At 34.0% G+C, this 16,149-nt stretch overlaps 1 protein-coding gene across 2 annotated transcripts in view; it reads right to left on the bottom strand.

Moving 5' to 3' along the window:
- Positions 1-2,545: 2,545 nt before the first annotated feature.
- Positions 2,546-16,149, bottom strand: part of mv (lysosomal-trafficking regulator mauve) — a 329,493-nt gene continuing 315,889 nt past the window's right edge. For both annotated transcript variants that reach the window (XM_089092605.1, XM_089092607.1), the window contains exons 37-39: positions 14,812-15,087; positions 10,936-11,004; positions 2,546-6,432 (exon numbers count right to left, since the gene is read on the bottom strand). In XM_089092605.1, coding sequence (XP_088948731.1) covers positions 6,303-6,432; positions 10,936-11,004; positions 14,812-15,087 — 475 coding nt within the window. In that variant the 3' untranslated portion in view covers positions 2,546-6,302. The remainder of the gene's footprint in view (positions 6,433-10,935; positions 11,005-14,811; positions 15,088-16,149) is intronic.

Below are 16,149 nucleotides of genomic sequence, written 5' to 3'. Positions count from 1 at the left end.
TGCCCGTGCGGCCTTACCACGAAACAGCTGAAGCGGCAGCTGCCGTGAAAGAGTCATGGGTGATCAGAGCAATCTGACTTTGCAACATCTGGCACTTGACAGGAGAGTTTCTCTTCTATTGCAAATGCAGTGATTTAGTTAGCTTCGTTTATGCGAGGACATAAGTAAAACATAGACTAAACATAGACTATTTTTCGTGCTTCTTTCCAAAAAAAGATTGTTCAGCAGTCCAGAAGTACAAATGCGTTATATCACGCTTTCTCAATTCTAAACTCAATGACACAACATATGGATAGGCTAAACTGAATCGAAAGATCTTATTGAATGTGCTAGTCCTAATCCGATTATTGCAAGAAATAATCCCTAAGCCTGACCTATTTGCTGCTGATTTCCTGCATTGAAAAATAAGGTGGTGGGCCTTTTGCTTTAATTGTTTGAAATAAAAACGTTTCAATTGAATAATCCTGATTGAACTGTATGATTCAATAGCACAACCACATTTTGTATACTCGGCATAAAATAGGTGAGCCAGCAATAGCTCTATCAAAGCGTATTTTGAAACATAGCCGCAACATCAGTTTTCATCCATTGTTTTCCCTTCTTATACAGTAAGGTTTAAAGTTGTATGTATGTATAACTGTTGTTCAGTGTTTTACAGATGATCTTTAGTAATTGTTCTGATAAAGGTTGTGATGTCTTCTTCATTTTTTCATATTCCCCTTTTTTTGGTTTTCTCTATTTTATACTCTGTCTTGGCGTACTTGGCGTAATATCTGACGGATTAGAATTAAATAAACATATGCTTTAATCTCGTCACTGGAAGTGCCTGATAAATCTGTGCTGTGCTTCAAAGAGAAATGTTCATAAAATTATGAACTTGTGTGTCCTTGTCGAAATATTTGCTTGTTCTTCGTCTTAATATTTTGCCAGAGCAATAGCGATTCTGTTGAGCAGAAGTGTTAAGTCAAGTAAAGTAAGCAAAAGAAATAAGTGACATAAAAAAGAAAGTGCAGTTGTTTTTAAAAATTAAAGTCAAATAAAACTGAAGTCGGTTCTTCGGTACCCGGGTTAGGCTTCACCTTCCCAATTTTGATCCCCAAGAAATTTAAATGTAACTAAAAACAAAGACATCAACTAAAAACTTAGATGCCTAGGAAAATCGCACAAGTACTGATGCGCTTCCATGCATACAGGGTACCAGTGGGATTTTTGCGAGTTAATATCGTCGCGCAAGAAAAACAGAAGTCAACAGTATATATAGCAGAAAATAAGGCTGATGTTTCCACACACTTCTTTCCCCCGCCCCCAGGAGTAAAAAATTTAAGTAGTAAAAGTCAAACGTTTATTTTCAGAGTTAAGTAAGGACATTACTGAGGGGTGCTCTACCTTAATTTAGGTGGACAGTATCATGTCATTGTTTTCTTTGTTGTTTTTCAAGGGGTAAAAAATTAGTAAGCTACTATCACGAGTTTAGATGGCTTTGAGTCCCAAAATGAGTAAACTACAAACTCAAGTTTAGATCCAAAAGGGCACCTACCTGGGTACCGAAGGTCCAACTTTAATGAATACCTTTATTAAACTTTACTCAAGCCATGCTGTCACCTATTAGTATTTTGAAGAATAACAGTTGAGTTTCACAAAGTTAAAAGTTGTCCCTTCCCGCTTGTTCTTTAACTTAAAAGAGGCCCCCGAATTTTTCAGACATGGCAAACTGAATACCAGGCATGGCCTATTAAAAAAAGATAACCATCCCCAAGATAGTCCTTGCATATGTAGCAGGTTGTGAAAAGAAGGTTTCAAACTCCCTATTCATTTTGACAAAGAGTGATCTTCTCTGTTTAGGTAGGAAAGCTGGCCAGCCTTAAACGCTCGGAGAGCTTGGGTGCGGTAATTCAAGAATTACATTATAAGATATGAATCTAGCAGGAAGCGAAGTAAGGTCTTTTCTTCTTTCAGGAAAGTTATTACCAATAAGTTTGTTTGCGTAGAGAATATTTTTCTAAGGCAGCAAAGATGCAACAAAAATTTTGATTTTACGAGCTATATTCTCTGACTATTTCCACAGGTAAGAAAAAGGATAAAAGGGATGATTTTATGCGCAGCTTTGGTTACTCGTGGAGGATTTATGATCCATTCAATTTTGTATACATCTGTTGCATAAGATTAATAAACTAGAGCTAATTCACAAAGGCCAAAGGCCATTGCTCTAGGTGGCCAAAGTACGAGATCAAACTAAAACTGAGTAGAGTGACGGCCCATGCGCGAGGGCTCGGACTGCGAACCGCAGCGAAGGAAGTGGGGCGACAAATAAGCCCGTTAAATGGGCAGTTGGCTGGACAAGGGGACATCACAATGGAGCTCTATTTTAAAACATTCTCCTGAGTATACAGGCCTGCCTGAATCACTGTCTTTCCTCTCTAGTTTCGAAATTTATCTGATTTCCTTTTTCAGTGCAAATACACGAGGTCCTCGGTTTGGAGAAACTTTATATAGTCAAACTAAAATCTTAAAAGTGTCTGAAGTTCAATAAAGACCATGGTTATAATTGAAATTTATTTTGCAACAAACCAAATAAAACACACGCTGCGATCAGGCAACAAATCTAATTCTAAACCAATAATTCTATCTTTCAAAAAACAAATCATAACAAATAGGTCTTAACACCAAAATCTACATATTGTACTTTACTCAAGGATAATAATCACAGAACCATTCGTCAAGCTACAACAAGAGGTAAAATGTGATAATTTTTCGCTAAAGGTACAAGACACAGGCAAACATAACATGTACAAAAAAAAATCACTTGCTCTATTTTTAATCATTTGAAAAGATGGGCATTGGGCATTTGAATATAAACAGACGGATGATCAGATATTTTTGACCTTGATATATTTCTGTACAAGAGCAACAACTGATCCCCAATGATTCCCTCAAATATTGTTGTCTCCGATATCTCCAACTGCTCCAAATGAATAGAAAATAAGATTTTCGGCAGTTTCGGCTTTTTTTCAATTTTTAGGTTTTTTTTGGCTATTTTAAAATTGTGTGGATCCAGATTAGTCTAGTTTTTCATTTTTTTTAAATTTTAATTCAATTATTTTAACTTCTATCAAGAAAAATTACAGAAAATCTCAGTTTTTCTCTTTCTGTTCTATTTTACTTTTCTATTCATAAGACAACAAGACTCTCAACTGCTCCCAAATATTAGTCTCTCTTTTAGACCATTCATTTGTTAGGATAGTTCCGACAGTTTGACAAAACTGCCACAAAGTTCTCGTTCTACCAAACATCAACGTTTTAAATAAAATATTAAGCCCAGATCAAATATAAAATTCCTTTGAAGGAGAGAAGATTTAATTTAAAAAGTCTCAAAAGACCAAGAAATATACTTTGAAAAATCGTTGCATAAAACTATGAAGGGTAGAAAAAATTTGATTACACTTTTGAATTCAGCATACTAAATTGCGCTAGAAAGCCATTAAAAAAGAATAATCGCAAACACCAAAATTAAATAGAAAATTCAGACAAAGGTTGTAGCCAATTTTGATAGCATATTCAACTCAGCACAAAAAGAAACTTTCCGTGGCACAAGAAAACTTTCTCGAAATACAAAAAAAAAACTTTGTTGGATAGTGTTATTCGAATCGTGAGAAGACATTATCTAAATATACAACGTTCCCTTACCTTCAACAATATTTCAAGTGTAGCTAGTCTCGACAATATTTGACTATAACGGTCAAATTGCTAAATACGCTATACTGTTTCGATTGCAGCTAACTAGTAGACAGCCCCATGTAAAGGAGTTCCTATGCCCCTTATGATTTTTATCTTTAAACTAAATTTAATTAAGACTACAATTAATGAGCAAATAAAAAGAGTAAAAGAAGTCGTATTTACATTTTGCACGACTAGCCAACAGAGATTTAAAACTAATCGCCAAAAAATGTTTTCGCTTCACAAAGTGGGCACAGTTTTCCATATTATTTCATAGATTGGCTAGGCTTCAAGCATAAATTATATTCCACAATCTAGTTTGCAATCAATTAAAAACCAGTTAAAGAAGAACAACTTTTTTCCACAAGTTTCCTGCAAAAGGTCAGGTCGTCGCTAGCTAGAAAGCGCATTCACTTTAAAGTATTATATTTCAGGTTTCCAACAGCAAACCCGGTCAAGTATTTGAGCTATTTTTTTATTTGTTTCGTTTTTTTTCGCGAATTTATTACCGTACTGACAGTAAACCAGTTGTGAAACTAAACGTTTAACCTCTGACACGTGTATATTAGCTAAAGTCAAGTGATATTTAAACTGGTAAAAATTACGATATTCCCGGTACCTCCTCCCAACTATTTATTGGTTAAATAACGGTTCATTTCCGCAATGTCCTTTTAAGGTATTTGTTCTCTTTTAAGAAAGGGATTTTGCAACATTGCAAAATTACAAATTACAACTTTGCAAATTGCAACAAACGTACAGTTGTAATTTGCACCAAGAGGAAAAGGAACATTTATAGTTGGATTCATTTGTCTCACATCTAGCCATTGACCGAGCCAGAGTTATTGTATTGCTTTCACATTTTCTTAGAGATGTTTTGGAAGTTCCTCAAAATGGAAAAATTGACGTCTTTTCATCGTTTTTTAAAGAATTTTCAACGTTGTTTTAATAAAAAAAAACCTTGTACACCTAATTTCAAAATTTAACTCGATGAACAGAGAGAAATGAGTCTCAGCTATGGAGTAACAGTAAACTTTTCGTTTTTCGTCGATATTTCAAAACCATAGGAGAACAGATAAATTACATATTTCAACTGGCAAATGAAACATAAATCTTAATATAAAGAAAAATAAAACAATAAAAAACAAGCTATTATAGCTCAACTGTGGTAAAATGTGTCGATGGATGTCTTCAGGAATGAAATAATCTCTATATTTTATGTACTTTTTCACATTTCGGAAGAAAGGACACCAGTAGCCCCTCTGCCATCCCAAAGGCTTAACAAAGGGTATGAACATTTACTAATAGGCATTAAATGATTTCATTGAGGATTTAATGAGTAGCTCCCTGAGAATGTAAACAATAAATTCGTATGTGATTTTAAAGGGTTCCGAGTAATTTATCTTCAGACTGCTTAGTATCTAAATATCTATAAGCATTAGATGCGGATTATTTTATTCTTTTTTTTATTCATTTTTTTTTCTTTTTTAAACATGTTTATTGTCGCTGGGGAAAGTTTAATAACGAATATTATAGGGTTTTCAGCAGCCCTTCGTGAGAAAATGTTAAATAGTAATCCTATTTATCAGCCCACTTAATAATTAGGGGGAGTGGCATTTGCCACCCATCAACACATTCCCCCCGCCCCCTTCTAGATTTTGAAAAGTGCCTTTTTTAAGGGGTTTTCAGTGAAAATGACCGTTTGTTGCCATTTTCATTATAAATCTGAAAAACCGACAAATTTGCCGCCCCCCCCGGTTTTGAAAAATACATTTTTCTCCGTCCCCCCTTAAGTTTTAGAAATTTTTGCTCTTTCGTTGTACTTAAGCCCCCTTCCCCCATAAATGTTTCGTGCACATTGATGAGCTTTTTGCTCATTTGATGAACTTATATCCACTTCTCCCAAACATTTTTCGTGCGCGTGTGCCTGCCCTATCATTTGATTGTCAATGTTTCTTCCTAATTTGTCCAAAAATCCAAGCGAATAAAGACATGTTGAAGTTCTCGTGAACGTCAGTGTAAGTAAAGAAAAAGTACACAGAAACATAGTCTATATCTGATTTTAGAGGTTAATATTTACATTGGGCTTATTTGCAGTACCCAAAGATACCCAAAGGTACCCAAAGTACCCAAAGATAATAACTGGCATCAGTGTGTATACAGATAAATGCTTAGAAAAAAGGAAAATTTTACGTATTCAAGTTATCTCGTCTATAGATTAGGTTTTTTACTTTTGTATTCCGTTTTTGTGTGCTTTTTATTCCGTTTTTGCAATATGCTTTGTTGGCAATTTCCTTCCTTTGCATTTTTTTTTTGTAGATACATAACCGTTTGAAACACATTGATCTATCTATCTATCCATAGCTTATATATGTGCCTTTGCATGCATAAATTTCAGCTCTTGATATGAAGTTTCTTCCTAAGGAATTAAACAGCTCAAATCCACCAATCTCCACCCACTGTCACTAAATTCGTCTGAATGTACCTATTGTATTACTTGATTATTATTATTTCTTCATAAATCGTCAAACAATCCAAATGAAAAAAAAAATATAGCGAAAAAACAAGGAAAAAGCGAAATGGTAGCAGCATCACATTAGAGACAGGTTGATAGCCCTTGGGGCCCAGCTATATTTCTTGCTTCCCTTCTTTTCCCAGACACAAATTGTCCCATCTTGAAATGAAGCTACTAAGCTATTGCAGTCTTTAGTATAGACCAAACTGAAAAGAAGAAAAATTAGATTTTAAAAGAATTATTAAAAGAACTTTAAGGTTTTAGCGTAAAGAGTGAGGGTTGAGGAAGAAGCAGCCCTCCTCATATACGGAATAATTTATGTTCGTTTTAGGTTCTAATGTTGCTCTTTACTTTTAGTTGAATAGCTTTTTTTTATTTATTCAATTTTTCACTGATTTTCAAATAATGTCAGGAAACCCCCTCCTTCTCCTGTGTGAAATTTTCTCTGAGAAAATCCTCCTAGAAACTTTCCTCCACAGAGAAAATTCTCCCCACGGAAAATCCCCTGAAACAGGAAATTATCCCCAAAAATTTTCCGTATATTTCCCAGTAGCAAAATCTATCTGTAAACAATCGGGCAATTGAATAACTTACAGCTTTTTCCCAGGGGTTGTAGAGGGAGAAGGGGGTGTCACCAACATAGGCATAGTTATTGAACCTTTACATAGTTTTATTTGAATGAACCCTCTCCCGATCTTCTTGGACCATTAACTCTATATGATTAACCCTGAAAAAAAAAGCAAAACACCGCATCCGTGATCTTTCTTTTGGCCAAAAAATACAAAATACCAAATTTTTGTATATAGGAGCTTAAAACACTTACAGTAGGGTTCTCTAATATGCTGAATACGATGGTGTGATTTTCATCAAGATCGCTTGACTTTTTTGGGGTGCTTCTCCTCTTATTCGAAAACCTGGCAAATACTCTCAGGCTCGTAGCTTTTGATGAGTAAAATCAAATTAAATTAATCTTATATGTTTGGAATCAACAAAAAAAGGAATTTCTTTTGAAGTAATAGCTGCTATAATTTTTTTTTTTAGTTTCGGTTACTATTGGGCCAAGTCGCTACTTACTATAGTCCGCTACTACGAACTATTTGATTAAGCTTGTTTTTTCTTTTATTTTGGTTATTATTTTCATAGAATACTTCAAGTTTTATAAGTAGTGAAAGACTGGCGAAAGGACCTCCAAAACGCTTTTCTGGAGTCTTTTATGGCTCTAAATTTATTCCTGAGGGTTTCATTCATTAAACTATGAAACGATTTTCATGAAAATTGAATGGTAATTTTTGTTATTGAGGCAGGTAAGGTGGAGGTAGAATTCTAAGGTAATAACTAAGCATAACTTCGCATAAGCATAACTATTAATAACTAAGCAATAACTTCTAAGGTAATAACTAAGCATTACACAGATTAAAAATTTCTAAATAGTGAAATAAAAACATGACCATTAAGGGGCCGTCTCAAAAACAAAAATTAAATCTGAAAAAACTTGATATTGTTAGTTCCATGACTGCAAGAGCATTAAATTAATATTGACAAAGAAATAATATTGACATTCCTTGTGCAAACATTACGTAATATCTACAACAAGTTTGACATTACACATGATTTTGTCTCTGAGGCAGAAATTGAAAAAGAGGCAAAAAAAGAAAGAAAAAGAGCCACACATTCATTTAAGAAAAGATACATGTTACAATGCACGTTAATTGGTGGCCTCGCCGTGCGATTTATGGTGTCTGGGATGAAACGAAAAACATTAATACACTGTAGAAGGATGTCCCCCCCCCTCCAAATAATCTTTGCACCAATTAGCAAATCTAGGTAAATCTATAGAATAGCGGCTCTCCAGAAGGAAACATGCTAGAACAAAGACAGACATTTTTGGATTGGTAATTTTATGCTCATTTTCATGGTCTTGTTTGCCTTTTTGACAATTCATCCTCAGCTCCCCTCCCCTAATGGTCTCATATATGGCCCTAGCCTACAAAAGAAATCCAACATAAAAGGCGATGCAATCCTTACTTAATAATATGCAGCTAATCCAACTAACCACATAAACACCTGTTTTTTTGTGTGTGTCCCAAAATCATTTTTTTATAAAACAATTTCATTTGATTCATCTAAAAAAAAAAAGATTTGAAAAATAACTATTTGACCGACAGATTTGCAATGTATATTTAAAATATTTTTGTGGGTCGGCAAAAAATTTTGTGGATTTATGAAATTTCTCAAACGTAGCAATTCTGCCGAGCAAAAATCATCATTTTTCAAATCTGATAGCTGTGTTTTAGATAATCCAAATGAATTTATATTATCAAAAAATGACTCGAAAACATGGATGAAAATGAAAAAAATTAAGAAAATTTGATTAATTTAAACTTCCTGCATATTATAATGTAAGAATTCAATAATTTTTATGTAGGTTTTTTAGACCATTAGGGGGGGGGGGGGTAGCTGGGGATGAATTGTTAACAACACAAACAAAACTATGAAAATGAGCATAAAATTAAGAATCTTAAAATGTTTTTCGCTTTTTGTTCTAGCATGTCTCCTTCTGGAGAGCCAGTATTCTACGGGCTTACTCGAATCTGCGCTGATCTGGGGATCTCTGCACTGATCTAGGGATGGTGAGGAGAGAATAAATCTGAAGATTGGTCTGGAATACCCTCCTCGAAGAATTATGGTTTCAGAATTGACCTTCTTAATCCTCTCACCGGCAGGGCAACCACTGAGAATTTGGCAATGTCCCAAGATTCCCGTGCGAAAGATATCCAGATTTTAAACAAAATTCCAAAATATTAAAATATAATAATATATATTTAGTACACTTTTCGAGGGTAATGATTAATTTAAAATACTTTTTATAAGATCACAAGCTCAGAACTAAAATTCCGAGATCCTCGATAAAAATTCAATGAGTGAAAATCCTGTCCTCATCACCAAGTAAAAATACTCTGATAGTCCCTCAAGAATCGTACCTGTGACCCCCCTTTGCTTATAAGTGATGGTAATAAGTATCTAGCTTGCTTTAAAAGTATTATGTACCAACTCAGTGTCAACAGTAACTAGGCTATTATAATTAATATAAAGATCTTGAAACCACAGAACATACACATCATTGAATAATTGGCAATTTTGGGTTTTGTGGTTAATTTTATTTTCATGTTGACTGATAGTATCCTACTTTAAAAAAAGTAAAACATGAGCCGTTCAGAAGCCACATAGTTATAGTCCATAAAACAAACAATAATGAACATTCAAAAATAGAAATAAAATCATTGCTAATTTTGATTTTAAAATCCTCTGAAGGAATAATTATCCATGAAATATAGTTTTGCATGATGTGACGCACGTTAATAGGTGGACTCAGAGCATAACAATGATGAAGGACATAGCATGACACTAATTGCTATATCAAGTAAAAACGCCCCCTACCCCCTACCAAAAGATTTTGACTCTGTCCACCGCGCAAATGCACAAAAGTAAGGATGGGGAAGAATCCCCCTCAAGTCTGGTCTAAAGGCTCTCTTGGAAGAACTCTGTCGCAAACCTCGTTTTAGAACACCCCCCCCCCCACCTATAGAAAAATTCTTCGAAAATTCATCTTGCCTGTTACATGAGAGAAAAAATATTTAGAATGAACTCAATCCCAGTTAAAGAAAAAGTAAGTAGGCTACTATAATTAATACGAAGAGCTCGAAACCACAAATGATTATACGTAATTTAATAATTAGCCATTTTCTGCTTTGCAATTTAAATTTATTGCCCAACATATTAAGGATAATAACACATTTTGAATACAAAGCACAATAGGAGAGACATTCACGAGTAAAATTGATGACGTCACATTGAACAACGGTGAAAACAAAAGGAAATATGTATTGCTGGTTTGAATTTACAAACTAGCTGAAGAAAAAATTGTCCAATAATTTCTAATTTTGCTTATTTGCCGGGATACAGCGAAAGAGTTTTAGCAAATTTTAGCATTGACTTTATAAAATTAGCTTTTTAAAGGATTTTGTAGTCTTGTCATTTTTAGGCATTTTAGGCTTATTTGGTTAAAATACTTTTGAATGTAAAACAACTTCAGAGAAAATCGAGTGCTTAGACGGTAGGAACTAGCAACAAAAACAAAGAGAAGAAAGTGACTAAAAAAGGATACGGCAACAGTGCGTGAATTTAATTAAACGTCAGGATGCATTGCTGTATGTTTAGGACCTTTTTAGGACGACTCGAAAAAATCACATTTGGGATGAATCAGGGCGTATTTAGTGTCAAATTTTCTTTCAACCTTTACGTAGATTCTTATGACTTGTACTCTTGAATTTATATATACATTAAAAAAGAAATAAAATAATAACATAGATAATAACAATATTAAAATCAAAGCATAACCTAAAATACGTGCAATGAGGATGTTACAGGGAAAGAATATGACAATACATAGAAAGCTCAACATCAAATATGTTCCAATGCATAGCTGCATGTTTGGGTCAAAACACAGAAGAAGAAGGAAAGGCACAAAAAAAGATCATAGAAGTATCTAAAAAATGTAGACTGTTTTTGCTACTTATCGACTCAATATGGAATTGGAAACATAAAGAAAAGATACAAAAAGAAAAGATAAAAAGACATAAAGAAAAGATACAAAAATAAAAGATAAACAGATAAAAAGACATAAAGAAAAGATACAAAGTAGTACTAACCTGGTTACAGGTTTCTTAACTACTTCAGCCAGTTTACGTATCGGGCTCAGATCCCAGCTGTTCCAAAATCTGCAACAAAATAGTAATTGAAAAGAGGATTCTACAATCAGAGATTCTAATGATCCTAAGAAAATGTCACAAAACGTGATATTTGTCACAAAAAAGTTGTTACAAAAAAGATATCCTAACAAAATCACCAATAAAAAATCTATAGGGCAGAAATAAACCCCCAAAACAGAAATCTGTAAGCTTTCTTTATTGTACTATTTCCATAAAAACTAGCTGACTTCCAAAGGCTTTCCTTAGAAAAACAATTTCTTTTTTTTTGTCCTTTGGGGGGCTTTAAAATATAAGACGTCCATGTAAAGACTAAAAATATCCAGGAGATATAGAACAAGACAGCAAAAGAAAAATATAAAGATTACAAGTTACTACTGAAAACATCACTAAAAATATTACATTAAAAAAAAAAAAATATGAACTTACTTTTATCCTTAGCAGATCTATACCGTTTTTGATTAAAACAGTAAAAGCTAAAAAAATCGAATAAGAATGTCCAGTCTTAACAACCAAACTACAGTTCTAGTGTACGGTTCTGAGCCAAATTGATTAAGTTCATAAGTAAAAATGATCAAACTTAAAAAGAAGATATTTTGCTGTATGAAAACAAAGAAAAGAAAGTATATAATAAATGAAAAATAAAATCAAATAGATGAGATAACCGAGGATTTTGTCAGCCAGGAGCAAACTATGAAAAAGAAAACAAGCAATTATTTCGGTAAGGATCTCCGCAAAGTCGTCCTCAGTGCTCAGAAGAGAGAGACAGAAAAAAAGGACAAAATTTAACCTTTTGAAGTGAATTCTACCAGAAGAGAAAAGACACTCATGACACATGAGTGTCTTTTCTCTTCTGATAGAATTCACTTCAAAAGGATAGTTTTTTTTTTCCGAGCACTGAGGACGACTAACCTAACCTTGGAGAAATATTTGCTTGTTTTCGTTTTCATAGTTTGCTACTGGCTTAGGCTGACAAAATCCTCGTTTTTTCTCATCTATTCGATTTTATTTTTCATTTATAATATCCTTTCTTCTCTTTGTTTTCGTACTTAATGTATATTCAGTGTGGTCTTTGAATGTATTTAGATACTTTGCTGGCTTTCCTTTTAGTCGACTCGTCATCTGATTGGACAATATCCTGTAATACAACTAAGTACAGTTTGATATGGATTTTGTCTAATCTGGGTTAAAGATGAGTCCTACAGGTAATTTTTTTTTCACTTCATGTGTTAAATCCTTAAAAACGTCCCAACAGCAAAGCAGGTGATTTGACACTCGAACCTGAAACAGGTAAAAATCGACTTGCTCAATTTGGCGCCTAAGAGGTTGTTTAAATACAAAAGAGTTAAAGCAATGGGCTTCTTACTTGAAATAAATAACAATAATGCATAACTCATTAATGATGAGTTATAAATAAACAATAAATAAACAAACTGTAATAAATAAACAAACTGTATACACTCATTAATGATAATCAAGCAGACACATTATTACACTACAGCATACAAATTTTAATAGTATGGAACTTTTTTTTTTAACAAGTGAAGAGGGAGCAAAACATCAAGTTCACTGGAACTTCAAGCGAGTTGAATTGATCGATACAAGACCCCCAGCCTCCAATATGAAGTATGACATAATTCATCATTCCTTAAAACTTGTTTATGACTAGAATCGACAGCGATTTTCTTTTTTTTTCAATGCAATGTTTTAAGCATGGGTATGTTACGGAAGCAGAAGTGGCGGAGAAATCTTAATATTCAAAAGCTTTTTTTTTATCTAATTTTTACTCGTTTTTATCGTTCTAGTTTTAAAGCAATTAAAATTATCTCACTATATAAGTAAAATATCTTAAAGGAAATAGGCAGAATGACTGGAACTTTGCCCAAGCAGTATGTCCCGCAGGCCTAAGACTCTTGCCTCAATCAGGTGGTAGTTTAAGCCTTCGACCACCTGATCTATAAAAAAGCCTATGCACGTAATGACCCACTTCATGCTTGACAACCCTTGCGTGATTCAAGGAGTAACCTGAGCTTGCGTACCCTACACTTGGCAGCCCACTTCATAGGCAACAGCTCTAAGAAAAAAAAGAAGGGAAGGAGCAGGTTTATTATATAGAAAAAAATTTCTTACACAGAAAGGTAAATAGATTTATGCACTGCAAGGTAACATATTTGAAGTCCTAATTAAGCCCACAGTGACCACCCAAGGTGGCCACCCGCAGTGGTTTACTGCCGAAATAGTTGATTTTGTTTTCTCTTTTAGAGATTCCAGAAGTTTGATCCGTATATAATGCTGAAAGGAAGACTCTTAATGACTAGTATGTTTTATACGTTGTGCAAAAATCGGTGCTTTGAACAACGTGCTTAAGGGGATTCGACACCATAACGAATCAGCCTATCTCGTCAATTATAAACTGTTTTAGTTTGTGTGGCGGTTTTGCCGTAACTTGTAGAGCTTGGATAAACGATCCGTATAAACAGCAGAAAACTAGAAGCCGGCATCTACTTTCCCTGAAATCTTAGAAACACTTTGTAACCTTATAACATTAGGAAACTTAAAGGAAACTTATAACATTAGGAATTGTATTTTTTTTATCAAATGGAGCAGAATTTTCTTTTTAAAATTCAGGAAAGGATTGTCTCTAAAAACGTTCTAGTATACCTGGTACGAAAATTCAAAAATCGCCTCAAAAGAAATATCATTTGATTAATTTGACAGCTCTTGGAATTTTCTGTGGTTCAACTGGCTGGGATTGAAAACTCTGCCAACACAATTCCGCTGTCTTTTCAATTACATTTTATAATCAAATCAAAAATTGTCAATAGGTTTCAATGATAGGCAGTCCCCTGGGAGAATTCGGTAATGGGCTCTTTGCCTTTGAGACAGCCAGCCGACCACAAAATGATGTTTAAGGTATCGAATCCTCTTAACCGTTTTTTTTTTATTTCGCTTCCTTTTGACTTGGGTTGTTCTGCTATGAATGCACTGAATTAGCAAAACAAAAGCCCATCACTACTGAACAAAATGAATAACTAACCAGAGAAAGATACTATATAATACAAAGAGGTTTCATCACCGTTTTTATCTCCTCTGAAATCCAAAGTAGTCTTGAATTTCTGAACACTTATTATTCAAATTATCAAATAAATTGTGTTCATTTAAACTCAAGTAAGAGCTAGCTAAACCACGGTATTACTTAAATTATTGTTGTGAGCGGGTCTAAAATTCATCGACATAATTTTCAAATAAACCTAGAAAACGAACATAAATATGCATTATATCACCGGATTGATAGCCTGTGGCAATGAAGTTGACAATAGTATCCTCAGGGGCTAAAGAATAGTAGCAAATGGAATTAGCCACCAGTGTCCTTGGATGAACCACAAATGATCCAACTGATCTTTTCCTAATGCCCAATTCATGATGAGATTTTACTGATACCGAAATCTAGTTAGTGCTAATTTAATTTAGTTAGGATTTTTTTTTTTGGAATTTTTAAGCCAATCCGAAAATTCTATGAAAAATCTGATTGGCTCAAATTAGTGCTAGCTAAATCTGAGGACTAGTTAAATATCATTGTGAATAGGCCTGAACTAATCTTAAATTAAAGCTAGAAAATACCACAAATACACCATATATCACCAGATTAATAGTCTCTAATAATAAAGCTGACAATGGCATCCTCAGGGGCTGAAGAATAGCAAATGAAGGGTTGCCATGGTGTTCTTGCATGAACCTCTAATGATCCAGATTCCCTTTTAACCAACTCGAATCGATCGAAAACTTTAAAATAAATCTAGGAAATGAGCAAAATTTTACCTTATATCTCCGGATTGATGACCTGTGACAATAAGGTTGACACTGGTACCCTCAGGAGCGGAAGAATAGCAAATAGAAGTTACCACTGGTGTTCTTGCATGAGCCACAAACGATCCGTTGATAGTAAACAAATCTAAGGACGACTCCATCTGATTTAGTTTAGAGGTTAGAACTATATCACCAAGAGTAGAAGATATACATGTATGCGTTAGAATAGGGGTGCCTATTGTGTCGTCATCTTGGTCACGCGTCTCCAGTGATCTAATGTAGCTTAACCTAGAATGCAAACAATAATTTTGAAGAAAGATTATGGTATGTACGATACTAATAACTTTGAATAGAGTTTGAATTCTTCCTTAAAAAGCGGTATTGGACAACGAAATAGAACCTCTATCACGGTAAAGACAGTTTCATAATTTAGAATATACCGATGAAAAGCTCTTTGTATTAAAATACTATATATATATATATATATATATATATATATATATATATATATATATATATATATATATATATATATATATATATCTTACCCTCGTGGTTGTAGATACTTCGGAGGATGCCCATTCGATCGAAAATTTGAAAATTTGGTCTTTTTTTCTCTTTTTTTTTTAATGTGAAGTGATTGGACACCAACCAGCCCCTGTCCTAGAAGCGTTTTTTAATGTTTGGTCCTTTTGTAATACTTAAGGCCCTTTAATGTATATTTTAAGGTACCTATTTTATACCTTCTCTGAGGGTGCTCAATATTGCATGTTAGGGAATTTTCCATGGGGGGGGATTATTCGGGGGACTTTGCCATGGGGAGCGCCAGCTCCCTTATCAACTCCTCGCTAGTCTAATCAAAAATTATGAATACTTTTCAATTTCCACCAGTCAAGATTCTCAATTGTTAAGGTTGCTGACGATAATTCTGAAGCTAAGAGGTTGGTCGAAAGTAAAATATAACAAACATATTTTTTTTTTTTATTTGCGTTTGATTCTAACCAAAATGGTACTTAAGGGTTTATGTAGTCACTATGTTATCAGAAATTATTTAGAAGAGGGGAACTAACTCTTCCTCAACCCCCACTCTTCACACTGAAGTTTTGCAGTGCTTTAAAGATACTTGTCGCTCCAACTTGCGCTTCTGCTTGGAACTTGTGCCTCATCAGTCGCTCTTAAAGAATTGCGAGGACAAAAGTCTAATTTCAGCACGAACTACCGGGGGAGGGGGGATAATTCCTATTGCAAATTATGCAAATTTTCATGTGCTAATAGCTTTTAATGAGCAATATCAAAATTAGTACATTTTGCATAGTTAGAATAAACATACATAATAGATTTTGTTGTTGC

Source organism: Artemia sp. Qi Xiang Cuo, chromosome 7 (genome assembly GCF_049724085.1).
Source record: "Artemia sp. Qi Xiang Cuo chromosome 7, ASM4972408v1, whole genome shotgun sequence".
Taxonomy (NCBI): domain Eukaryota; kingdom Metazoa; phylum Arthropoda; class Branchiopoda; order Anostraca; family Artemiidae; genus Artemia; species Artemia sp. Qi Xiang Cuo.
This window is presented reverse-complemented; position numbering and strand designations above follow the sequence as displayed.